General features: G+C 37.6%; 1 protein-coding gene across 16 annotated transcripts in view; it reads left to right on the top strand.

The window, feature by feature from the left end:
* EPHA6 (EPH receptor A6) overlaps nucleotides 1-26,749 on the top strand; it is an 880,674-nt gene that overhangs the window by 804,502 nt on the left and 49,423 nt on the right. The window contains exon 17 of one of the 16 annotated variants that reach the window (XM_025417387.3): nucleotides 14,070-14,132. The exons of the other annotated variants lie outside the window; for them this stretch is intronic. Within the exon in view, the coding sequence (XP_025273172.2) occupies nucleotides 14,070-14,102 (33 nt within the window). The 3' untranslated portion in view covers nucleotides 14,103-14,132. The remainder of the gene's footprint in view (nucleotides 1-14,069; nucleotides 14,133-26,749) is intronic. 16 annotated transcript variants of the gene reach the window in all.

Genomic DNA, 26,749 nt, shown 5'->3' on the forward strand with positions numbered 1-26,749 from the left:
TCAGGGGCCTCTGTTGCGGGAAATCGGTGCTGCATGATCTACTGTTGTGAAATGGTTGGAGGAGTTACTTTGACTTCTTCAGAGTTACACTGGATTGCGAAGCTACCAAAGTACTCGCATCCTTGTATCTTTGACGTCTTGTAGAGTTTTGATAAAATAGCTCTGTCATTTTGACTTTTAGCCCCTCTTCCTCCGTCCCTGCTCAAGTCTGCTAAAACTCAAATATAAACCCAATGGTGGGAATGGACCAAGAAATTACAGCCACAGGCACAATATACGCAGACTCGCCTCCATTCTCTGATGGCTGAGAATTCATTTAGCACATCAGTCTCATAATGCTCACTTCCTTACCCTGTATTGTGCTTTCTCTGAGAGAGATCCCCATGTAGAAACAGACTTCTGGCAGGCTGGGCCCTCGAGTGTACCACGTGGGCACACTGAACCTGGCCCATGTTCACTGGGACCTCTATACGAGTGTGTACATGGCTGTCTCTCTGGTTAGACTCCCAGTTCCTTGAAGGAGACATCTAATAACATGAGTATTTTTATATATCTCCTGTTTGCCGCAGAGGTACTTGAGTGTGGCTGAGTGACAAGTGTGAAAGTGAAAAATGGTTGGGTTCCCCAACTTCTCAGCGATTTTAGTAATTTCGGATAAAGGCACTGAACCTAAAAATAAAGAGACCATGACTTTAATTACATTGTCATGGTTTGTTTACATTTCAGTGTCCAAATATTTGCACACTGAAGTGGGTTTTTTATATTGCACATTGAAGGGTTTAAATGAAAGGAGACATGAAATTAAAAGTACTTTATACAAAAATGAGGAAGTAAAAAGTCTTTGTAGTTTCACTTTTGTAATGAAAATCTGCTAAACATCTTCTTAAAAGATTTTATTTATTTGAGAGAGAGAGAAAGAGAGAGAGAGCCAGAGAGAGAGTACAAGTGGGCAAGGGGCAGAGGGAGAGGGAGACGCGGACTCTCCACTGAGTAGGGAACCCTGTAGCAGGGCTGGATCTGAGACAGATGCTTAACCAACTGAGCCACCCATGCTTAATATGGCCAGCAGGTGCCATATTAAGCATTTTTTTATAACTGCTTTACCACACATATGCATGGGAAAATATACAGAATCAGCATCAGAATTAACAAAAGGCAAATTAAGTAGGTAAAGACAAAAGCAATGAGACATTTGGTTCATGGGTCAAAAGAAAAAAGCAAATAGCCAAATAGAAAAAATTGGGAAAAGAAAGAACAATTCGTGGAAGATAAAATACAAATGACAGTAAATATGAAAACTTGTTCAGCCTCACCAGTGATCAGAAAAATGCAAACTAAAACAACAAGATTGTATCTTCAACCACAGTACTGGCAGAAATTTAGAAGATTTATAATATTCAGAGCTGGCAGTGATAAATGGAAATAGGCACTTTCATACACTATTGGTGGGAGTATAAATTGATAAATCTGTTTTGAAGAGCATTTGGCAGTATCTCAAAATTTCAATTTGCAACTCTTAGCTAACGAGGACTCTGCAGAAATGCTTTCATATGAGAACAAAGAATTGCATATGGGGTATGGAGAGCAGCATTGTTTGTAATAGAGAAAAATTGAAACTAAATTAAATATCCCCCAACACAGGAATTTTAAATTAATAAGTGTGTATTCAACACTTCCATACAACACCCAGTGCTCGTCACAAGTGCCCTCCTTAATCCTCATTACCTATCTCACCCATCCCTTTAACCGACTTCCCCTCTGCTAACATCAGTTTCTTCTCTATAGTTAAGTCTGTTTCTAGGTTTGCCTCTCTTCCTTTTTTTTCTCCTTTGTTCATTTTGCTTCTTAAATTCCACATATGAGTGAAATCATATGGTATTTGTCTTTCTCCGACTTACTTCTCTTAGCATAATACTCTCTAGCTTCCATCCATGGTGCTGTGAATGGCAATAATTATACATTCATACTATGAAGTACTATGCTGACATTAAGAATAATGAAGCAGACTTTAATGGATTGACTTGGAAAGATCTCCAAAACATATTGTTAAAAGAAAAAAATTAAAAGCATATTGAAAATTTTAGATTTGAGTATAATACTATATATATTTGCATATGTTTATGGAATGAATGAATCTGTGACTTGCAAAGGCTTTTTAAGCTACTCAGATATCAGATGCACTGATCTGTTTTGAATGAAATACTACATTTGAAATGAAGAAGCAAAATACGCTGGAGCAGAGTTGGTATGATGCTCACCAAGCTCAACAGTTGTGACTTATTTTTTTTAGTAGTTGTTACTGATGGGAGAGGAGCTAATATGTTTTATTCTGTACAGTTCTGTAAAATTTGAATCATCTGTAACAAAAAAATTACATATGTCATTTAAAAAATCTATTTGGCCTCTAGTAATCAAAAGACTTGTTATAGCCATCATATAAACCTTCTCAGCTTCACAAATATGCCTGGCAGTTGAAAGTTTTTAATAGCTAATTGTGCAGGTGTGTGGAGCATCACCCACGGACTCTTCAGAGCAAAAAGCAGCCAAAATGTTTCTTAATAATGATCAGTACATCTAATTCAATGATTTAAATTAATCATCTGTTTCCTTCTAACATAGATTACTTCTCAGATTACCTGGTAGGCTGTGTGTCGGTACCCAACTCTCATATTCAACTCTGATCTATCAGAGGGAGGGGAATGATGTGATGAAAGACATCATGACTTGAAACAGGTCGAAGGAGTGGAGATAATGGTGAAACATCTCAACTCTGATCCCCCAATAGATCATTTTGCAGAGCACCATTGGAAGCTACAACTAAAATGATTTCAGGAAAGTAAATAATCCCCAGGGATTAAGGATATCTAGCAGTGTTAGTATTTACAACCCACCTAAAGCATGCTTTTTTTTTTTTATTGACTCTTCTACTTATCGACATAAAGGACAATCAATATCTATCTATACTGCCATACAATTTTATAATGCCAAGCGAGTAACGTCTCAATTTCCTCTGTCGACTCTGATTCCTCACTGCTTATCTTGAAAATTCTTTTGCCAAGGTAATGATCTCCCTATTAAGTTGTGGTTGAATCATTTGTGCTCAATAGAGGGTGCATTCAGTTCAAGCAATACATTTTCCAGCAGCATGAACACTAACACGGAAGCCCACTGTGCACACCACACATGTCACATGGCTCTTTTTTCCAGTGAAGGACACTGAAAAACTATATAAGAGCTCATTTTCCTCTTGACTTATCATCTGTATACACGGTGGATAGTTTGTCTGTCACTACTAGTTGTTCAAAACAAAAATCCGTTCTCCCATATTGGACTGTTAGAATTTAAAAACATGGAGCTCACCCACCTATGTACAACTAAATTTAGTTACAACGGAAGATGTAACAAATGTCAGCAACTGGCTATAACCTGACTACATCTTAATAACAAACAGCGAAATCTCCCCTTCCATTTTGAGTGCATTTTTACAAGATTTATTTTTTTTTTAATTTTTACAAGATTTATATAAACTTATTATAGCACCCTCCCAGATACCGTTTTTATTGGCTGTACCTGCATTTTTCAGTCAGAACCCTTTAGAAAAATCTCTTTCCCTTTTGAGAAAAAAGAAGTCTTAGAATATTAATTAATATTAATATTAATTAATTAATTAATATTAATATTAATACAATTAAAATACAATTTTTAATTAAGCTAAATTCTCCTACTATCAGAGAAGCCAGCCTTTATTGACACAGTGCTCTTGTGAATATGTACAATTTTAATTGAATTCAGGTGATATTTCAGTGCCTGACCATTGTATAAAACAGCTTTTCTGTAGTCATCTGCCTTATGTCACTACACGTTCTCTGATGTATGCAGTAACATTCATTCAGCAAAGATAGCTCCTGGTAATAACTGTTAATTGGGAAAAATTATAGAAAATAAACAGCATAATAACCCCCAAAACATTAGTGCAGATGTAGTAACTATAAAAAGGATAATCAAATCACCCTCTGAGGCATTTCGTTGCTTTTCATATTTGGACCAGAATTAAAGTAATGAAAAATGAAACTTTACCAATTTACAGAGAGAGGAGTAGCTGGAAAAAAAAAAAAAAAACTTGTCACGGTTTAATTTGAAGTTTTCTAGCTTATTAAAATTTTTCTTTTTGAATTCTAAATTCCCTGAAGCATTGTCAGTCCAGGGGTAGGGTAGCTTGAAGGTTGACTAATTGGGCGGCTCACCAATGCCACAAAATGCCTTATGTACCTCTTTCCACATTACTGCTCTGCCCCTGTGTGTTCTGCTTAGCTTTCTTTCTGGTTGCAAGTGGCTGCGGCTATTTTAGCCAGAAGAAGAGGAATTGTTCACTAAGCATTCCCAGAAGCCTTCAGCTGACTTTGCCTCACATCACATTGGCCCATGCCCATTCCTAAATCAATAGCAGGAAGAGCATAGAATTCCCAACCAATGGTTTTGTGAACATGATTTTGTGGAATAGGGTGAATCACCCAACACAATTCTGGTTCAGCTCAAAGAGAATAAATAGTTTGGTGAATGTTTATTGGATAGATATTAAACAGCATCTGCTACTTCCCAGATTTACTGCTCATTATACACATGGCCACCTCTCCATGAAAGTGTGTGCCCACTGGGGATGGATGCTAGTTCATACATTTGTATGTTCAGTGCATGTTAGATAATCGGTAAATACTTTTCAATTAATGAACAGACGAATGAATGAATATAAGAATATTCAATCCATAAGAATCGAAAAGCATTTATGAGATGTTAACAAAGCTTTAGCTTTAGGGGTTCCTTATAAGAAGAACCTAAGAAGAGCTATAGAAATGTGTTCTTATGATCATCTATCATAAAACTTGCACAACTAAGTTACATTAACTGGAGTTGGTTAAAATCGCTGACTTGACTCTGACTGGCCTACCTTCCATAACATTTCTCCTAGTGCTTGGAGTAACCATGAGTATTTTGGGAATTCAGTTACCGAAAGTTTAGTTGGGGATACATTTGTTTTTAATTCAATGGGATATATTCATGTGTTTCTCAGTCATTTCCACATATGGTGATGTTATTGCTAGCCACCTGGGTTAGGAATGGTTTCCAGAAATACCCCTCCACCCACCCCATACTGAATCACTGCAAGATCATACAAAGGTGCAGGGCCAGAATCATTGTCATGATTAAACATACCTTACAGTACCTGGCCCTGAAAGAATGTTAATAGCAAAAGAGAAAAATTGAAAGGGAAGAAACCAGAAACCGGTCTGTACTACATTTAAAATTTTTTTCAATTTTTTTCAATCACCAGATATGTAAAAATTTTAAACATTCAGTTCTTATCAAAGTCCAATCAGAATAGAAATTATCTCCTGTCAAAAATATATTTGAGGGGTGCCTGGCTGGCTCAGTCAGTAGAGCATGGAACTCTTGATCTCAGGGCAATGAGCTTGAGGCCACACTGGGAGGAGAGTTTACTTAAAAAAAAAAAAAAAAAAAAAAAAAAAAATATATATATATATATATATATATACACACACACACACACACACACACACACAGACACACACACACAACAGATACCTTTCTTTCACTTTTAATGGATGTTTCACAAAACAGAGTTTATCAGCATTCCTTTTTTATAGGATATAATTCTATTGCATGTACTGCTAAGAACAAGTTTTCCTATAATAGTTAATATATTAGAGAAACTTGATAGGTTTTCTTAAGTTTAGCAGCCATCACAAAACTTTACATGATAACACCCATAGAGAGTTATGGAACTGAAAGAAATGTTTTCTAAACTACTACTAAGGCCAAATTTCAACAACCATGCTAGGGAAAATAAATTTCCTTTTTATTCTCTTTATAGAATTATAAAACTATTGCCAAAAGAAGAGGTGAGGAGGTTATGTAGCCAAATATGCAGCTAATGGGTAATGGGTATGCCATTCCAATGCAGCAACAGCCTAAGATGAGGATAATAGCTAATTCCTATGGAATGCTTTTAAAAGACATTGCATGTGTTTTTACTCATTTAAATGTATTTACAGTAACTCAGTGAAGTTCTGTATCGGAGCAGAATGGGCTTTATAATGCAGCAGTGACCTATAACCCTCCAAATCTCAGTGGCCTTAATACAATGAAAGTTCACTTGTCTCTCCCCTTTTCATATGCTGTGGTTAGAAATTGTGCTCCTTTTTTTTTTTTGTCACATGGAGACTTAGTATAACAGGGCCTCCACCACCTGGAATATCTCCAGTCACTATAACAATGAGGAAGAAAATGTCAAATAGCATATTGATTCTTAAAAGCTTTGACTGGGAGTAACACCCATCACTACTACTTAAATTTTGTTGACCGAAGCAAGTCACGTGGCCATGCCTGACTTAAAAGAAATGGGCAAAAACAGTCTCTCTCTCCATTTACCTAGAAGAAGAAAGATATTTGCAAATAGCCGATAATGATTACCGCAGTACTATTCTCACTTAGTCAACATAGAGGAAAACTGAAGCGTGGAGAAAACTAAGTAACTAGCCAAAAACTATACAAATAGTAAAATGCAAGGTTATGATTCAAATACAAGCTCCGGAGCCGACAAGCTTAACCACTTTGCTTCCACCTCCTTGGATGAACATTCTTGGGTAAATCCTTAAGCTCTGGAATAGAAAATGGTATTATCCCAAGATTTATATTCTTGCTAAAAAATTATGACAAGTAATACAAGCAAGATCTACACATTCTCTAGTTTAATGAGCAATATAGCCTATATACTCTCAATCATTACATTTATTCAACAGTTCTAAAGCACATTCAGAAGTTAAAAATGAATGTAGTTATTCATTTATGATGTGTCATCACATCAGTTTCATGGAGAAAGATCAGGGGAGGAAACTCCTCTCACACTGACTGGAGGAAGGAATTATCTGCAGATTAAGGGCTATCTATTGGGCATCTAATAATAGCTGTGAGGACTCAATGCTAATGATCAATATCCGCCCATCCAACCTGCCCTTCCTTTTTTTCCCCTCTTCCTTTCGTCTCCCATCTCTCCTCTTTCCCCAGTACTTCCATATTGTCTTTCACCTAAATATTTTGTGTTCCTGGTAGATGGCAGGTATTCGGAATTGGAGCGATAAACAGAAATGAGATCTGTCCTCTGTCTCCAAGGAATTCACCATCACAGCCGTCAATGATATGCACAAATGCAATATAAGATTCAATGAGACATACTGGAAGTCTTTTGAAATTCAAACTCCAAACATATGCCTGATTTTATAGGGGCAGGACCAGACTATAATTTGCCAGGATGTGTTTATTACAGCTCTCCGCCTGTGAATTTATTAACATCTCTCTAAAGCACAAGGCCTTTTGGTTTCATTCACTGTTATGTTTACCATTGACACACACTATCTTTCCTGGCTTTTGTACCCACATTTGTTTATACTGATACATGGTGCCTATCGCCTTATGCCTAGATAAGATTTCAAATGTTTTCCCTGAAATCACTCAAAATTATAGTAAAGAGATACATTTATAAACCATCCGGGAACACTGGATCTTGGATTCCATATTCTTTGGCATCTGTTAGTAAATATCTTCCTACCTTCATTGGCTTTAGGGTATACATTGTTTACCTGTGGCACAGCAAAACAAAAACAAAAACAAAATCTCCCATATTTTGTGGAGAAAATTCTGTGTCTGACTCTTCTGGTTCTGAGAGTTGTTTACAGCCATCTGGCAGAAACTCTTACTTGTACTTCACCTGCAATGATTTGTGTGTCAGGCTTTTTGTCTCTTATGGTGCATGAAGAGGACAAATGAAAGTCCTTTCCCCTGCAATGTCTCTCCTGCTCATAAAAAGTGATTTTTCCAAACTTTAATTATGGCCGTGATATCCTGTCTCCATTCTTAATGTCAGAGGCCTTATTTTGCTTTCTTCTTCAATTACATCTTTTTCAAGTGCTTCATGTGTTTAAGTCTGCCATAGGTCCTTCACTGCAAAGAACAAAGGTAACATTTGTGCTGCGTTTACAATGGTCTTATCTCAATCTGTGCCTTCAGTTTTCTGTGTAGAAGTGTACAGGTGGTTCTGGAGTTACTAAAATATTAGTGGACACAGTGGCTATGATGAGGTCTGCCAAAGTGTTAGCATTTTCAAGAAGTTCAAACTGGAAGCAAGTATTTTGTTTCATCTTAAGTTTTCAGAGATCATAATATAATGCAATATAATGAGCATATTCCCTGTTTCAGAATAAGACTCTGAGGACAGTTGAGGAAGGATCCTGAATTCAGTTATTCTGTACTGTATTTTCTTTCCGGGCTTGAGGTACATCTTTCCACATAGTTTCTTTTAAAGCAGATGCTGTATAATTCTTTTGAAATATTAACAAGATTTCTGCAGTTTTCAGGATTCTGGAAAGCTCAGGAAAAAAAAAAGAAAGCTGGTTTTACAGTAATGGTGCATAATAAGCAATCCTCTCCCTCCACCCACACTGAAAAAACAATTTCAGCGGTTTAAAACAAGCCTTTATTTCTCACTCATGAGGCTGCAGGCCAGATGTGGCAGCTCTGCTTAAAATGTTCAGTAGGTTCAGGGTTGCTCCACATCTCTCATTCCTGGTCCCAGGCTGAAGGGGCAGCTGTCTCGGGCATATTCTTCTCGTGGTGTGGGCAGGGGTGCCCGAGGGCACAGTGAGAGGGAGAGAGAAGCTGGGGCTCACTCCCCGCTCAGCATGGAGCCCGACCCAAGGACACTGAGATCAGGCCCCTGAGATCAGACCCTGAGCAGAAACCAAGAGTCAGACACTTAACCGACTGAGGCACCCAGGTGCCCCTACCAGTGATTTCTAGTCATGTATTTCAGCGTGCTTCAAAACACCTTTATTTTTGTGGGTATATTTCTTCCGTTATTTGATACATGCTTTTTTGCTTCTATTTATCTTTCGTGACTTCCATTTAGATCAAAGGATAGTATGTGTTTCTACCATAATTTATTTATATTGTTATAAACCACCTAATAATATGGTTCTTTTCCAGATGACATTATCACTTTATTTTTTAATATTTTATTTATTTATTCATGAGAGACTCAGAGAGAGGCAGAGACACAGAGAGAGAAGCAGGCTCCATGCAGGGAGCCCAGTGTGGCACTTGATCCCAGGACCCCAGGATCATGCCCTGAGCTAAGGCAGATGCTCAACCGCTGAGCCACCCAGGCATCCCAACATTATCACTTTAAAAAAAAAAAAAAAGTATACTTCTTTTCTAAGTGAGATTATAACTTTTTAGAAAACTAACTTGTGCTTTGCCCTACTTCTAAATATGAGAAAGAAATAATTATTTCTTTAAATTTTTTTCATTAAAATAAATATAATAAAGCTCCTTTTTGTTGTTCTGAGCTTTTATTTAAAATCTAGTTAGTTAACATATAGTGTAATATTAGTTTCAGGACTGGAATTTAGTGATTCATCACTTATCTACTGACACCAGTGCTCATCACAAGTGCCCTCCTTAATACCCATCAGCCATCCCCCTGCCCACCTCCACTCCAGCAACCCTTAGTTTTTTCTCTATAGTTAAGAGTCTTTTTTCTGATTTGCCTCTCTCTTTTTTTTCCCTTGTTCATCTGTTTTGTTTCTTAAATTCCACATATGAGTGAAATCATACATTGTCTCCTTTAATCCAAAACAGAACCCTACTTTCTGTCCTAACTGAAGATGTTAAAATATTTTCTGTATATTTAAATTTGTTATTATTCATTGAGTAAACCAAACATAGATTAAATCAAGTTTTAAATGCTATATATAGTTTTACTTTTAATTTTTCAAAGTTCTCTTTCCTGGTGAAATTTGACATACCATATATTTGCTGTAATAGTTTGTAACTTTAAATAATCAAAAGATTTAAAAATTGTTGGTTTAGTTTGAATGCATTAAACTCATAACAACAAATATCCTTTGAAGTAAATGTAATTTGCCAAATAGTACCATCTGCAGATAATGTGGCCTTATGAAGTCATATGAAAGTACACAGAATAAATAGTAAACTTTGATGTTTGTGTTAGAGATTGGCCAAATGGTATGTGTTCACTCAAACATCTGTGATGTCTGGCTTATTCACAAGTCCCAGGAAATATGGTACAGCCAACAGTTGGTCCTTCCAGTGCCATAGTAAGATGTATGTTCAATTTCATGAAAATGAATGATGGGCTGAAAAACATTTGTGATTTTGGCTAGACATACAAGAATTAATTTTCTTCTGGAGACTAGGATTATTATTATTATTATTTTGGTTCTGGATTTGGCTTTGGTTTGTTTTTGCTTTTGTTTTTTGCATACCAGCTTTGAGAGGTGGGACCTGTGAGAAAGGTAACCAGGTATCTTCATAGCAATGACTCCAGGTAAAAGTTCGGCCTCCAACCTAGCATTCCACTCTGGGCTGCAAATGAGCAACTGGAAACTCAGCACCTCATTCCAGGAGCTGAGTGAGTCAGTCTTCATATTGCAGTGTTCTGTTTAACAACTTTAATGAGATATAATTTATATACCACAAAGATCATGCATTAAAATATACAAGTCAGGGATCCCTGGGTGGCGCAGCGGTTTGGCGCCTGCCTTTGGCCCAGGGCGCGATCCTGGAGACCCGGGATCGAATCCCACATCGGGCTCCCGGTGCATGGAGCCTGCTTCTCCCTCTGCCTGTGTCTCTGCCTCTCTCTCTCTCTCTCTCTGTGACTATCATAAATAAATAAAAATTAAAAAAATAAATAAATAAAATATACAAGTCAGTAATTTTTCATACATTGACAGAGTTGTGCAATGATCACCATAATCTAATTTTAGAACATCTTCATCATCCCCAAGAGAAATCCCCCTAATCCATTAGCATTCACTCCCCATCCCGTGCCACTTATCCACAGCCCTAGACAGCCATAAGTCTGCTTTCTATCTCTGTATATTTGCTAGTTTTGGATATTTCATACTAATGAAAGCATACAGTATGTGGCTTTTGTTACTGGCTTCTTTCATGAAGCATAATGTGTTCCAATTTCACCTATGTTGTAGCATATATCAATACTTCACTTCTTATTACTGACTAATAATAGTCCATTGTATGGATATACCACATTGGTAGCCCATCATCAGTAATGGACATTTGAGTTGTTTCCACCCTTTGGCTATTATGAATAATGCTGCTATGAACTTTTGTATACAGTTTTAAGAGTAGACATATGTTTTCATTCCTCTTGGATATATACCTAGATGTAAAATTGTTGGGCCATAGTAGACTTAAACATGGTAACTCTATGTTTAGCTTTTTGAGGAGCTGCCAAATTATTTTCCAGAGTGGCTGTGCCATTTTACAATTCCATCAGCAGTGGATGAGGATTCAAATTTCAATACATCCTCAGCAACATCGTTATTGCTTTCTTGATTATAGCCATTCTATTGGGTGCAAAGTGGCATCCCATTATGACTCTGGCTTGCATTTCCCTAATTACTGATGATGTTGAACATCTTTTCATGTGCTTATTAACCATTCATGTATCTTCTTTAGAACAATGTGTACTTACATCCTCTGCTCATTTTTAAAATCAAGTTGTCTTTGTATAATTGAATTGTAAGAGTTCTTTATATTTTCTGCATAAAATTACCTTAGCAGATATGTCATTTGCAAATATTATTTTACATTCTATAAGTGGTCTTATCACTAACCTGATGGTGGTACTTGAAACACAAAAGCTTCAGGGTGCCTCAGTGGCTCAATCGGTTGAGCATGACTCTTGACTTTGACTCAACTCATGATCTCAGGGTCATGAGATCAAACCCCACGTCAAGCTCCCCACTCAGTGGGAAGTTTACTTGAGATTCTCTTGCTTTCTCTGCCCCTCCCCCTGTCCATACTCTCTTTCTCTCTCTCTCTCTCTCTCTCTCTTTCGCTCAAAAAAATAAATAAATCTTAAAAAAAAAGAAAGGTTTCAACTATTGTGAAGTTAAACATATCTCTTTTTCTTCAAGCACTTCTGCTTTTTGTATTGTGTTTAAGAAGTCATTGCCTAACCCAAGGTCACAAAGATATGTTGTTGTGTTTGTTTTCTTTTAAGATTTTTATAGGTATGGCTCTTACATTTGGTTCTGTGATTCACTTTGCATTAATTTCTGTATGTGGTGTAAGATAGATGTCTAACTTCATTCTTGTAAATGTGGATATTTAGTTGTCCCACACTATTGAAAAACTATTTTTCCTCATTGAGTCTCAACCCCTTTGTCGAAAATCAACTAAACATAAATACTTATTCATGATCATTTATTTTTGATCTCTCAATTCTATTCCATTGATGGATGTATCTTACTTTTATGATAGTATCATAGTGTCTTAATTATTGTAGCTTTATAATAAGTTTTAAAATCTAGTAGTGTGAGTCCACTTTGTTCTTTTTCAAGATTGTTTAGGATATTGTGGGTCCCTTGCAACATGGCTTAATTTTTAGAGTCAAAATGGAATACTCTTTTAGTCTGTTTTATTTTTTTGTTGGTTTGTTTTCTGCCTGAATTACACATAAAAAGCCTGGTAAATTATCTCATAAATTAAATCATATGGGTGTGATTAAGGGAAGGGTTGGTGACTTTTATACAAATACATATACTCAAAACTAAAATACCTCCAAGCGTCAGATATTATAAAATTCTTGGTTAAGGAAAAGTATATATTTGAATTTCATACTCTAATAACTCTGATACCCAATTCATATAACAATTTATCTTCTTGCACTAAAATATCCACTGAAGCATTAGTGGTAAATTAACATTGATATGATTGTGACTAGGTTTGGAAGGGCACAAACCACATGACATCCTGAGCAAAAAAAAAAGGAGAAAATTCACTTTTAGCCCTTTCTTATATACTTACTTTGAACTTTTAACCATACAAACTTGTTTTGAAAAAAAAAAGACCATGTCCTTAAAACCAGAGAAGAGCAGCCATAGGAATAATTCACAGAATTGAGGAAATGATTTCTGGTTTCGTGCTTTGTCCAACAATCATGATCTTTGCTTGGATTGGATTTTATTTTGATGGCAAAGGTGTTATGGAGAGACTTCCACAGTGGGAATAGCCCTAAGAATTTTATACACCCCCCCCCTCCATTCCCAAGTTGAGAGAATTGATACTATAAAACATTGAATCCATTGTCAGCACATTTTCCTTGTGTGGGAATTTCCTTTTTACTTAGATTGTGTTCTAGTAAATTTGTTAAATTATTTTCATCTGTCTTTCCTTCTTTTGTTCTTAATAATTATGCAAAAGTTTGCTGGCTGAATAGAATGAACTCCCCTATTCTTTATGTTTTTTTCAATGATAGATTATTAAGAAGCACTTCTGGTATACATAGTAAACCTTTTGCAAATGATCGGTATTTGATCAGAATTTTTGAAAGAATGTTTGGAGGGCATTTCACAAACAAGATTTTGGTGCTGGGTTTTTTGTTTTTTGTTTTTTTTTTTTAATTTTTAGTTTTGTTTTTCCTGACACTAGTCTTTTTATGGTAGAGTTGCCAGATATGCCATAAATTTCAAAAAGGCCATTCTTGTCCTAAACCGATTGACCCTTCAGTGCTGAATCCTTAGCTCAGGCATTCTACTAGACCTCACTGCCATTTTCTGAATAATTTATGTGATTTACAATGCCTTTAAAAAGCACGGAAACATCTCTGTGTGTGACTTGTTTGCTTTTGATTTGCAGTGACATCTTTTCATACTAGCCCAAAGTTGCTGAAAAACTTTTCTGAAACATTATGCTTTTCCATTCATACTCAGATTACTATAGTTCCGTTATCAGTGACCTCAATTTTCTACCCTGTTGTTTTTCAAATTAAAAAAATACGTGTGGGCAGTCTCTTCATAAAATCACATATAAAAGTGCTTTTACCCAATAGATCATTGTCCTCTGTGCACTCCACCATTACCAGTGGTTACCTGACCTTTAGAAATAAGGAAAGCATTATGAGCATTTATTGAGATATTAAAAGCTGTAATATTTATGTTTCTTAGGGTCAGCTGGAATATTTTACATTGCAGCTATGATGGTGACTCAGAGACTGACATGTGTGGTTGGTAAGTGGCCCTTGTCAGGGCTCTCTGATGGCCTGATAATAATAAAGAAGGCAAATGAGGAAAATTCTGTCTGGTTCAGTGAGATAGGCATTTGTAAAGAAGATTGAGCACATATGAAGTGCTCTGCCCTACACAGAACATAAGGAGATACAGAGGATCTGCCAGTGTGGGCGCCTTATCATTTAAATTAGGCATCCCGGGAAGATGCTAAACAGCATCAGCTAAACAAGGAGTCACATAAATTGTTGGCAGGAAAATTCAGAGGTCGGGATCAGCAGCAACAGTATATGATTAAATAAAGCCGTTTTTCTAAAATACATAAAACAAGATCACCCCTTGTCTTCTGGGGAACAGTTGTTTCTACTGTTTGGAAAATATAACTCGGATGATTTCATGGACATCATTATCAGCAACAGTGATTGCATCAAGGATATATGAGCCTTGTGTTTTTTACTGTTGAACAAGGATTTTGTTGATAAGGTTTAAGATCGTGTGATGTAAGACCATTGTTTTCTGGAATCCATGTTTCATAGCAAGGGTTTAAATAAACTGAAAAGGCAAAATAAGGTAATAGTTGCAAAATGACTATCAGAGTCGAGTAAGTGCTCACTAAGTGTTAGCTATTCTCCCTCACCATCATCATTGTCATCAGTTTTTTCTAGTGGATGGTTATAGTTGTGCTTGGTCAAGTAGATATTGTTTTGATGAAGGTCTTCTGTTTTACTTCTGTTGAAGTAAAGAACTTTGTGCTCAGCATATAAGCCCCACGCTTGTACCTTATTTTAGCTCTTTAAATTGTAAATGGTCCACAGTTAACTTTGATTGTCTTATATTAAGCACTGAAACAGTTATATATGTTTAAAAAACAAACCTTGTTTCTAGTCTTACTCTACCACTCATTTTCATGTGTCCTAGAGTAAGTCTTATTCTCTCTAGGTCACAGAATAGATGATATCTATGAGCCCCTTTCATATCTAATATTCTGTGGGGTAGCTCAAGGGGGAAAAATTTCAGGAAGAGTATTATAATATATTGCATTCACTTTTAATCTGTCCTTGGAAGTCACTTCACTTCTGCCCCAAGCAAGCTCCACATCTTGTTTAAGAGTGTCATTTCCCTGAGTAGTACTGCAGGCTGCAGAAACTTCCATTGCACAGTGTGGATGCTGTGGATATTAAATATTTACTAGGGATAAAAACCTGCTTGAACCTACTTGGAACCAAAAATTGAACTTTCTGTTTCATAACAGAGAGATAGATACCTGTTGTCTTCAAACTATCTTTTACTATTTGTATTGCCTTTGACCTTCATGCAGAATTCTATAGCAAATGAAGTCAAACTTTTTTTCAACTGTTTATCCCTGGGCAGTACCATCTGATAGGAATAGTATTCCATCAAAATGCATTTTTTTCATGAGGAAGTCTCGCTGCAATACATCATTAGAGTGACAGCCAGTGTATTATACATTACAATAAAACATCCCCAGAGCAAAGGTACATGTGATGATGAATTATGCTAATATGTTATTGTCATTATGTTATCAGCACTCAGAGAGTGATTTAGTGAGATACATCATCAGTGAGAGATTATCTGATTCCATATTACTCAAAAAATGACACCATCATGGAAAACCACAAGGAGATTCAGTTGATTAATAGGGTTGGTGATATTCTAGTGCCAGAACTCATGTACAGTGGTATATTAAAATGTCCTTTGAAACTGAAAACAAGCTAAAGAAAGATGAGTCCATGAGGTGAGGTTGTAAAAGCACTGTCAATTTAAATACTATTACTGTAGACAGAGTGGATGGTTAAGTATAAACCAGAAGTCATCCTTTGTCCTTTTTTCAAACATGTGACAGAGATTTAGTTCTACTTAATTACTTTAAGAAAGCTGAGAACTTCTTATAAGAAGCTGTCTGTTATAAGACCACTGGTTATCCTAGATGTCTACAATCTACAGGTGACACTATAATGATATATGTATTATATCCCAGTCACTGAACCCACCAAACATATCATGATCCTCTTGCTGATTGACAGCTTATTCAGGACATAAGTGGACCACTTTTGTTATAGCATCTTCTTTTGCACAGAACCTTGTAACATTAAACACTCAAAAGGTACTTGCCAAGTTGAATTGATGATTCTCTTAAAGCTTTCTGTATTCAAAGCCACAAAATAACATCTGACACCAAATTGTCTGATGAAAAGAACCAGACACCATCGGTTGCAAATTTAACAACAACAACAAAACAAACCTTCATTTTTCCTGTCTCTGCTTGTTCTATTGCAATTGCAAAAGCTAATGCTTTTTCCTCACAGCTTCCATGCTCAGGTCTCTAACCCATCCATGGTCAGAACGGGTTTGGGAAAAGAATAGGTTAGCAGCAGGGTAGATTTCACTTAATTGGTATGTTCTTGATCTCATATCAAGATCTGAGCTTGCTGGGTAATTGAAACTAACACGTTTTTTTCTCATGAAATACGTTCATGGGTTATTTGGGGACTTCCTCTCAATTACTTTATGTCTCTTGCCTGAAGATGTCCTCATAGTCTGTGCCTTTTAGAGATTACGGTCATTTCATCAGTCTCTCTTTTCCAGCTATTCACCTCTTTATTGTCATGTTACATTTTTGGATAAAGTCCCTTTAAAAAAAAAAAAAAGCTGGCCCCATTCCACAAGATCCCATATCCGATCCACAGGAAATATACTCCTCTGCCTGTTGTCAATGAAAGAAAGCATAGCTGGATACTAATAATAATGACAATAACTAAGTTTTGCTGGGTGCATACTATGGTCAGGCTCTGCTGCATGTATTAACTTATTAAACTTTCCCAAAAAGAAAAGGGTGGTATTATTATCCTTGGCTTACAGTTGAAGAAACCGAAGCACAGGGAGATGGATTTGCCTAATGTTACAAGACCCAGAGATGAGAGCCAAAACTCAAGCCTTGGCGGTCACAGCTTTACTGTGCATACTTTTGACTGTGATGTTAAATTGCAGACTTTAGTATTAGCACCAAATACTAAATTCAGCTTTAGAAATGCATACCAGTGTTCTCTCATTAAAACAGACACCAACCGAACAGTGTCTCATCTTTAATCTTTTCCTGACATGGACTCAAAGCGAATGCCTCGTATCCCCCCAAACTCCCAACGGCAAATAAGGATTCTTTCGGTGTTCCTATGAAGGTTCCTCGCTAGGTTGACAAGAGGGTTGCTGCAACACACCAATTACATTCTCCAAAAGTAATTGTTTCCAGCCTGTTCTACCTCAGTAATCTAGGTACTGAGCAACAAGTCGTAAAACCATTGATTTTGGGTTTTTTTGCTTCTAATCTCCCTTTTAAAGCTATAATAATGTAGGAGGAGAGTCTTGAAATGTAGAATACTTATTATGTACTTTTTTTTTCCTCCTTGGCCTTTTTGGGTCTCGGCTAAAATGAAAACAGAAAGAGACAGAAATTACAATATTCTTTTACAAAAATAAGGGCCATTTCCTATCACCTAAAAGACAAGGATCTGAAAGTGTATGGCTTCTAGGGATAAGTGAATACGTCTCCCATGTCAGTAGTAAAAACCTGAAAAGATGAATGTGTTCCAGACCTCAAGAAATGTTTCGGGGTCATGAAAGGAGTTTTTACTTCAGCTGATTTATTTGTGCAGTTTCCATAGGGTGACCTGTTCTAGACTGCTTCCAGGGATCCACTAGTTAGGCCATGATGAAGTCAGTATCAGCCTGTCAGTGTGCAATTTGGTTTGGAGGTGTGTGATCAATTTCCAAGGTGTCTAATATCCTCGACTGAGCCGACAGGATGTGGGGCACTCTGCACCCCAGCCATCATTGTGTCAATCTCTCCCACACATTAGGGGGCTGCTAGCCCTCCTTCCCAAGCTGCTTCCACTTAAGACTTCCCACAAACACTTCCAAAACAGGTTCAAAGAGTATTCTCATGTCTTATACACTGCACCTGGCCTTAGTTTTATTGGCATGCCAATTGAAAGAAATTATCAATGAATTTTTAAAATAAAAACCAAGCATTAAGAATAGCTGGTATAAATTTGTTTTATTCATCTATCTACTAATAAATAGTCATTGTCTTAAGGAGAAACCAACAACAACAACAACAAAAATTAGTGACAAGCAAGAAGCTTCATAGTCTAATTCTTGACATAAAGGTTTTTTTTGTAAAACTCTGTTTTGCCACCTGAAGACTCCTCTCCATTTCCCACTTGTCTTTTGCCTCCAAAAGTTGAAAGAGAAAATTCTAGTGCCCAAAAAAGTGAAATAGTAAATTTCAAGCTAATAACATAATAAAATTAATATAGAGAGCTCTTTACATTTATGGAATATTTTATCCTTAGGACTTCATTGAATTTTGACAGAAGTAGAGCAATATTTACTATATACTAGGAAAAGCACTGGTTTGAAGGCAGAGACCTGGGTCCAAGTCTCCGATCTGGCACTGTCACTGGCCATGTCACCCTGGACAGTTTTCACACCTTTGCTGACTTCCCTTCTCTTTGTCTGAAAACAGTGGCAACTGTTTTCACTTATAATAAGTAAGCTGAGTATAGGATCTAGGCCTTATTCATCTGTGTGGCCACTGGTCCTGAGGGCCCAGCGGCTGGCAATAACTGCTTCATGGTAAGTAAATAAGTCTGCAGAGATTATCATCTTCCATTTATAGATGGGCAGAGTAAGTCTCAAGAAGTTTCAGTGGCCTAGTGTTACACAGCCAGTAAGGAAAATGCCATGATAGGTTGTAAAACAGGATCCAATTCTCGGACTTCTGACGTACGTGGAGCCCAAAACAGAAACATTAGTCACCGAGGAGGAGAACATCCACATGTACATAGGAAAGTAGATTTCAGGAGTGTATACTTGAGAGTGTTCCAGTGGAGAACAAGTTTATCCCCCCTGCTCCCAGCAGATTCTTACAATGGGGAACAAATGCTACAACACCATCCCTACTGATACAGATAAATACATAGCAGGGATCACACATTGCTTCCCATTTTTAAATAACAGTTTTGTCACGAGTATATTCTGTAATGCTTAGCACAGAGACTAAATATAAAAAGAAATAACACTAATGACGACTCTCATATGAGCTTAGCCCTGTTGCACACATTGTAGATGCATTCTGTTCTTTAATGCACAAACAGCCCCGTAAAATGCTGAGATTATCTCCTCTTCCCAGGTAAGAAAGTGGAGGTGAGGTGAGGTAAGCAAAATTGCCAGAAGGTACAGAGCTCCTGAGGAACAGAGGCAGGATGTGGACCTATGCAGTGTGACCAAGGGCCTGTGCTTTTAACCTCTCTGCACTTTACTGCCCCAGATAGTAAATAGAGAAATATAGGATACGCAAAAAAAGATCCTGGTATGCAATTTCCAAATCCAACACAGAAGTTAAAACTTAACTCAGCAAGAATACAAGGCCTAGAGGGGGGGATAAAAAAAAAAAAGGTATCTCACAAAAAGACAAAAAATTATCTAGAAAACATATGGAAATTAATTCCTTTTTGCCTCTATTTCTCTTATGCAACCATTTTCTAGAACACGTGTTGGGATAAGCATTTAACTAAATATATTTTGTCTAAAACTTGCATATGACTAGAATAAATACCCTCAATTTTCAAGGGAGGCAGAAATATTGATTCTGTGGCAACTGTCTCAGAAAACAGAGTCTCAGAAAAGAATTTCAAATGGTGAAGCTTTATTTGGGAGGCACAAAAGCAGGGCATCTAGGCCGGTGGGGAATGGAAGCGAGGCAAGGAGGAATGGAAAGCGATGCCAACAACTTGTTACTGTCCTTGCCGCCTCCTCGCTGGCCGCCACGCGGCGCCGGGACGTGGGCCCAGGAACCCTGCCATCCTCTCCGGGCGGGCCGTGGGAGACCCGTGCCCTGTGCCCCGGGGGCCAGCGTGTGCTGGATTGTGAGCTGATTCCCCTGCTTCCCAGCCGAGTGGGCCCTCCACGGCCACATGAGAGGCCGATCCTCCCATTCCCAGCGCAGACCCCGAGTCCGGGAGCGACGGGCTTCACCGCTGAGCCCGCAGCAGGTGGACCTTCACGAGTGGAGGCGAGCTCGGCCTTCCCAGGGCCGGGGCCGGTCAGCACCCAGGGGGACGCTCCAGGAGGCCGGCAAGGCCAGTAGAAACCGGCACCTTCTTTAATGTTTGTATGACGTCCAGGAAATGAACGTTAGCTTAGATGAGCAGAGTCGCAGGTCAAGGCCACGGAGAGAGAGCCTCTCCTGTTTAAGGCATGGCAGCATCTAGGGTGTAGGCTACCGAGGGCAGAAGAGGGGCGTATGCACACATACGCACACAATAACTCACAGCCGTATGTATATTATATATATAAAATGTCCTTCCATATCACAAATATTCAATACTGCATATTTTAATCCAACCACAATCATTGCATTTTTAGAAATAGGATTCTGAAAACAGGTGGTACTCAGAGCCAGCGTTCTGTCAGCAGTAGGCCAGAGCAGGCCTGACAGGGCAGGAAGACGAGTGGAAAAGGCACGAGGAAGGAGTAAAATATTAGGAAACCTTACATAGACTATGTCACAGGCCAAAGACCAGGAAGCAGGTGCGTTGCGTCAGATGGTGAAGAAGAAGATCTCCCTGCTGGTGGGTGAAACATAGCCTCCCAATATTTGGCAGCAGATAGTGAGTGGAAGGCCAAGAAGGTAAGCAATCTGTGCTAGACATAATTCTAGACTTTAGAATAAAAAATCCCAGTATTACTTTATTCTGATGAGACCTATGAGCTAGAACGGTGCTGGACAAATATCTACACATAAGTGGACAGGGATTGATCTCAACCATCCACAAGGCTTATTCAGTTTTGAGCCTTGCAGTGTTACGGGCTCCCTGTTGAGGGGTAGTGGCAGCCCCTGAGCCTAAGAAACCGCCTAGTAGACCTGTGATGGCTGGGTATTCCTTCTTGGGGTGATCAGAGGACTGTGGAGGGCAGAGAGTCACATTAAATGGCCAGGCCACTTTCCTGAATTAGAGCACACTAACAGGCAACTATATTCTTTCAGCAAACATACACTAAGCATTTATATCTGAGATTTAATACATATTTCAGACTAGCAAGACACATTCTATAATTTGTTGACTTCAGTAGTCTAATATATCTCTACTTGAAAATGTTTCTCATGATCATGGAATGTATATGTGTGTGTACATATATGTATGCATATATATAATTTTCATTCTGATTTAACATTACTATTTGAATTTATCCAATAATGGTTACCTACCTTCTAGACTGTTGTACAGCATCATTTGTATTTTTTGACATTCACATTCACGTGGAATCTTTCCTTCTCCCTTTCTATCCTCCATCTAGTGTAATGCAATCAGTTTCTTAAACCATAGGCAATAGAAATAATGTATAGAGGCACCTACCTATTTTCCCAAATTTATAAATTGGGTGCCAAGTTGAAAATAATGTCAGCCATCTGCATTTCTAATTCAGTGTTCTCAAAGGTAGCCCTCTGACAACCGGCAAAAGTATCCTGCTCTGACAGTCTGACCCTGACACTCCAATTAAATATAAAAACAGATCTGAATCTTTTTCACCCGGTTGTACTGTCAAGGCTAGTATAACTTGACTGTCACATGGAGCTCCTTTAAATCAGGCTGCCAGGAAAATATGATTGTAGTACAGATTTTAGCATTCAGAAATATTCACTCCCCTTTCACTTACACAGATTTTAAGGGTCAAAGCTATGCATTTTTATCAGATATTTTATTATCTTTCAACCTTTGTGAAGATCAGTGAATTAGAATAGAGGAAGAACTTTTTCTCCTTTACTGCTGAGGTGATTTGGTACAAGGCAAATACTAATGAAGATTTTTTTTTTATTATTACTTACTAGAAGTTCCCAATGGACAAAATAAGAAAGTTTTATTTAAAAAAAAATGGATGCAATGTTTAAATTCCATAATACTTTTGGAAACTATTGCATCAAAAGGGATGAGCATTTAGAAAAAGGGATAAAAGTGTGGAGTTTTGAATTTTCTTAGGAATACAATGCTTCCAAGTTGCAGCAAGTGTTTCAGCAAAAATTTAAACCATAAGAACCCTGACTTATAAGTATTAAGGAAAGAGAGACACTTTAAGAAGTAGGCTTTTGCCATTTATTTTAAATGCGATAGTTTTTATTATATGCCTAAAAATGATTAATTTTTAGCATTTTTCTGTCCTATAATGGACACAACAAGTTAATCCTGGGCAGCCCTGGTGGCTCAACGGTTTAGCACCTGCCTTCGGCCCAGGGCATGATCCTGGAGACCCAGAATTGAGTCCCACATTGGGCTCCCTGCATGGAGCCTGCTTCTCCCTCTGCCTGTGTCTCTGCCTCTCTCTCTCTCTCTCTCTGTGTGTGTGTGTGTGTGTCTCTCATGAATAAATAAAATCTTTAAAAATAAAAAACCAAGTTTATCCTTATTTTTCTTATCATCGCAGTAGTTATACTTTTAGGAGGTGGCATGTAAATTATTCTAGCTTCAACTCCCATGGATGGGTTGCTTGAATAACATTATTTTAGAGGTTCTATCGTGAACTTCATTATTTAACGGAGTGAACTGTTAAAGTGTCTAGGATTTTCTATTCAAACAAAAATCTTAAGTGAGAAATCCAAGTTTAATACAGTTTAGGCTAGCATCCCGATTTTGTCATCCACAACACGAGCACTCACTGTACTAAGTATGTCTCTTTTCCTTAAATTATGAGAGTTAATCTTTCCTTGAAAAGAGATACAGGAGAGGGAGGGTGGGATCATTTTAGGGTTCATGAAAGTGAAAGATTGACAGCACTGGCTGAAGTCAGGCAGAAAGCAGTTGGCCCTGGGGAAGCGTTGCTGACAGCCACGCTAATGCAGTACAACGCTGACATGAAACTTCCTCTAGATTCCAGAAAAAAAAAAAAAAAGCCATTTGGGGAGAGCCTGTCAATAATGTAAAACTGAGCCAAATGGTTCTGGTTGTGGACGGTTAGCAAATGTCTACCCAAGACTAGTTGGAAATGACCAAACTCATGTTGTAAATGAAAAATATAAGCATACATAGCCATCCTCAAACGAAAAGGAGCTTTCCTGAAAATTAGAATGTTATTTGTTAAATAGTATGTTGGGTTTAACATCTCAGGTATTTTTCTTCAAATAGATTTTTTTTTCATCCTGAATTCTCTGGGCTCTGCTTTAAGTTCAGTTTTGTTTACCAGAAAGATATGAGAACAAGTTTAATGCTGTGAAAGATGTTTTACTTAGAGCTATAATATGACAAGCAGAACCGAATACATAGCAACTTGCACATCACATAAAGCTTTCCAGCCAACACTGGCTTTAAAATCACCAGTAAACCAAAAAACAAAACAAAATATAATAAATGTCAGACTCGAGATGTAGATGAAAAGCACCATCTCAAAAACGCAATTAAATAAATTATCTTCTTTTGTGTTTAAATAATAGATGAAGCTTATGGCAAGCAGAACTGCTGTTTTTGTTGCCCTGAATTGCTTCAATAACTTGACCTTGGGTTGAATACTCTGGGTTATAATATTGAGCCCATATGAAGTCCTTTTTCCTGAGAAAAATTGTTTTCGGGGGGGGGGGCAACAAAAAATCGATCTTATAGAATTTCATAAATGACAATAGTAAAAAAACCTTTCTGAGTGAATTTTCCTTCTACCCACTACACATATATATGTGAGAAAGCAAGAGAGAGAAAAAAAAGAATTGAACCCTTGTCCTTCCCCTCTAGGTAAACTACTTAAACTATAAATTTAATATGTAATAAATCACAAAAATTATTATGGATTAAATGGGAGAAGGTATAAAGTTTTTTAAACATAGCATTATTAATTTTAAATATTATAAGAAATATTTCTAGTCTAATTAGAAGGTCCTTAAAGGATATGTTCTAATACATAAATGTAACATGTATGTAAATTATGCTTCCATACTGCATGAAAGTTCTTGAGAATTTTCCAAAATTAGTTCTTGAATATTCCTCCTTTAACTTTGTTTACGTGATTGATTTGAACTGTCCATGCCAGATAGGTTGAGCAGAATAAATGTCATCCCATTCTTCTCTGGAATATGGCAAATCTGTAATCAGAGGAATTGAAATGTTTTTAGTGTATAAAATGTGCCATGTATGACTATTACAGAATTATTAAATATTACTAATTCCCTAGATGTTAACGAGATTTTCCTGCTGCTCCTCTTCCCTCTTTTTGTCTCCTAGTCCCCTATCAGCAGCCTACAATGCAGCCAAAGTGATTCTTAAAAAAATAGGAAACCCCCTGACTTTATCAGTTGCTTGAAGCCTTTCAGTGGTTTTCCATTGCCATTTCTATTAGGAGAAAATGTCCGAATAGGTCCGAATTCTGTACAGGCATTAGGAAGCCCTTCATGATCCTGCCTGCCCTCTTTGTTTCTCTAGCCTGTCTCTCCCACCCTATTCTTCAAATGCAACTTCTGTTGATACCTCTAAATCTGTGGTGCTCTCTTTTGTACCTGTTCTTTCCACCTAGACCAGCTTTTCCTACCCCCCATCCCTGATCTCTTCCTTCCTCACACCTCTTTTATTTGCTTAACTCCAATCTCATGTAAGGTCCAAGCCTAGACATCATATTTTCTCTTGGAAGCCTTCCCTGACTCTCCTCTCTCTTGGCACCTATCACATTTCAGAGCATCATTTATTACATGTCGTTATCATCCATTAGATGGTAAGTACTGTCATGATCTTACGCCACATCTCCAACACTCCTGTGACTAATATTGAGTACCTGTAATGCTCAGACTCGTTTCTAAGCTCTGAGAAAACAGCAAAGAACCAAGAACACAAATCTCTCCCTCGGGGAACTTACATTCTGTACATACAGCAAATGCTTAGGAGCAAGAACAGAGGAAGAGAAAACAGAATAGTAATGAACAAAAGACAAAGAACAGATTGAGTAACATAAGAAAGAGCCAGAAGACATCCAAGGTAAAAATGGAAAGGACTCATAGAAATGCAGGTTGATCTCTTAAAATACCCCACCCCATAACTAGATAGGCCCTCTTTTTTTTGTTTGTTTTTTTTGTTTGTTTGTTTGTTTTTGATAGGCCCTCTTTTATTTAAAACTTTGCCATTGGCTTGTGATATTTGAAGATGATAGAGATCGTGCCTTTCTTCGTTCTGTCTGCAGCCAAATACATCCAGATTCCGTCACTCAGCATTTCAGATATGTCCTCCAGAGCCATCTGCTGTCCGCAATGAACAAGGCTTCAGAACCGAAGTGATACACTTAAAGTCTGAGCAAAACAAGCTGGAAGCTTATTTTACAAGCATTGCTTCTCCAAAATTTATTCACTGGGAAAATCTGCTGTAAAACAGTGAATATGTTATGCAAGTAAAATTAGACCTTTCAACCTGCCTGGTATGATGCACAATTGCACACTCTCGTTGCAGGTGATTCTGCAAGAAATAAAATTAATGTTTTTATTAGACATCCAATATAAAAGGTCAAAAGAGAGGTTTAGGATCCCTGGCATCTCCTTATATTTATAAAATTAAAAGAACTTATTTACACCATTTTTACCACGTGATTCAGAGCTTTAAGCCACAACAAAATTGGAGTGAAAAAAAAATCTGTCAAACCCAAGTGTATACAATTTTGCATACAGAAATTGTGACAGATGCATCCCAAATTATAAAATCCTGTGCCTTTGAACTCTGTTCTCTCTGAAGAGATGCCCTGGCCTTTCTGTCTCACTGGTCAAACTCCTACATTTCTTTTAAACTCTCCCTATAACCTACCTCTGTTGTGTCATCTTTCTGCTTCTTCCCATGGCCATCCCAAACAGCTGATCCTCCTCTGCTTTGGTGTCAGGTGTATCTAGTTAGATAGAGACTTCTGTTAGAGCCCTGACCCACTGCACTCCCATTATTTGTTTACATCAATGTCTCTCCTGTAACATTATCCCCCTTAGGACAAGGAGGATGTCTTTGTGACTCAAGTATCTGGCACATGAGATGTGTTTAAAATAAGATGTTTGACTGAAAAAAAGAATAAGAAAATGAATAAATGAGTAAAGGAAAGCCCACCAGTGACCTTCAGTGCCTTTCTGGAGAAGGCCTTTTTTAAACTGAAGATTCAGATTGGGAAATTTCCCTTTCATCTTTTCCTTATCATTAACTAAGTCCATAATGATGACTAAGAAGAAGCTAAAAAGTGAGATTTGAATTCCACTTAAACAGTATGGTTCTGAGACGGAGCTTTTTCATTTTACATCATTTGCCTAATTCATCTCATCCAGTCATCCCCTCAGCAAATAATTGTTAAATTCTGTTATACTCATAGCACCATGCTAAATGCCGTAAAGTAGATTACAAAGAATAATCAAAGGCCTCCAAGACCTTTTATAACCTTTATGGGGAGACAGTACATCCACATTTTAAAGAGCTAGGTAATAGTACATAGAAGGTACATGATCCTAGGTGCCAAACAAGCGAGGCCGACAGTGGGTATCATGGGCAGGCGTAAGAGGAGCAATCAGTTTAGTCATGAACCAAAAAGGAGCTAAAGAAAACGTTAACAAG

Source organism: Canis lupus, chromosome 33, assembly GCF_003254725.2.
Source record: "Canis lupus dingo isolate Sandy chromosome 33, ASM325472v2, whole genome shotgun sequence".
NCBI lineage: Eukaryota > Metazoa > Chordata > Mammalia > Carnivora > Canidae > Canis > Canis lupus.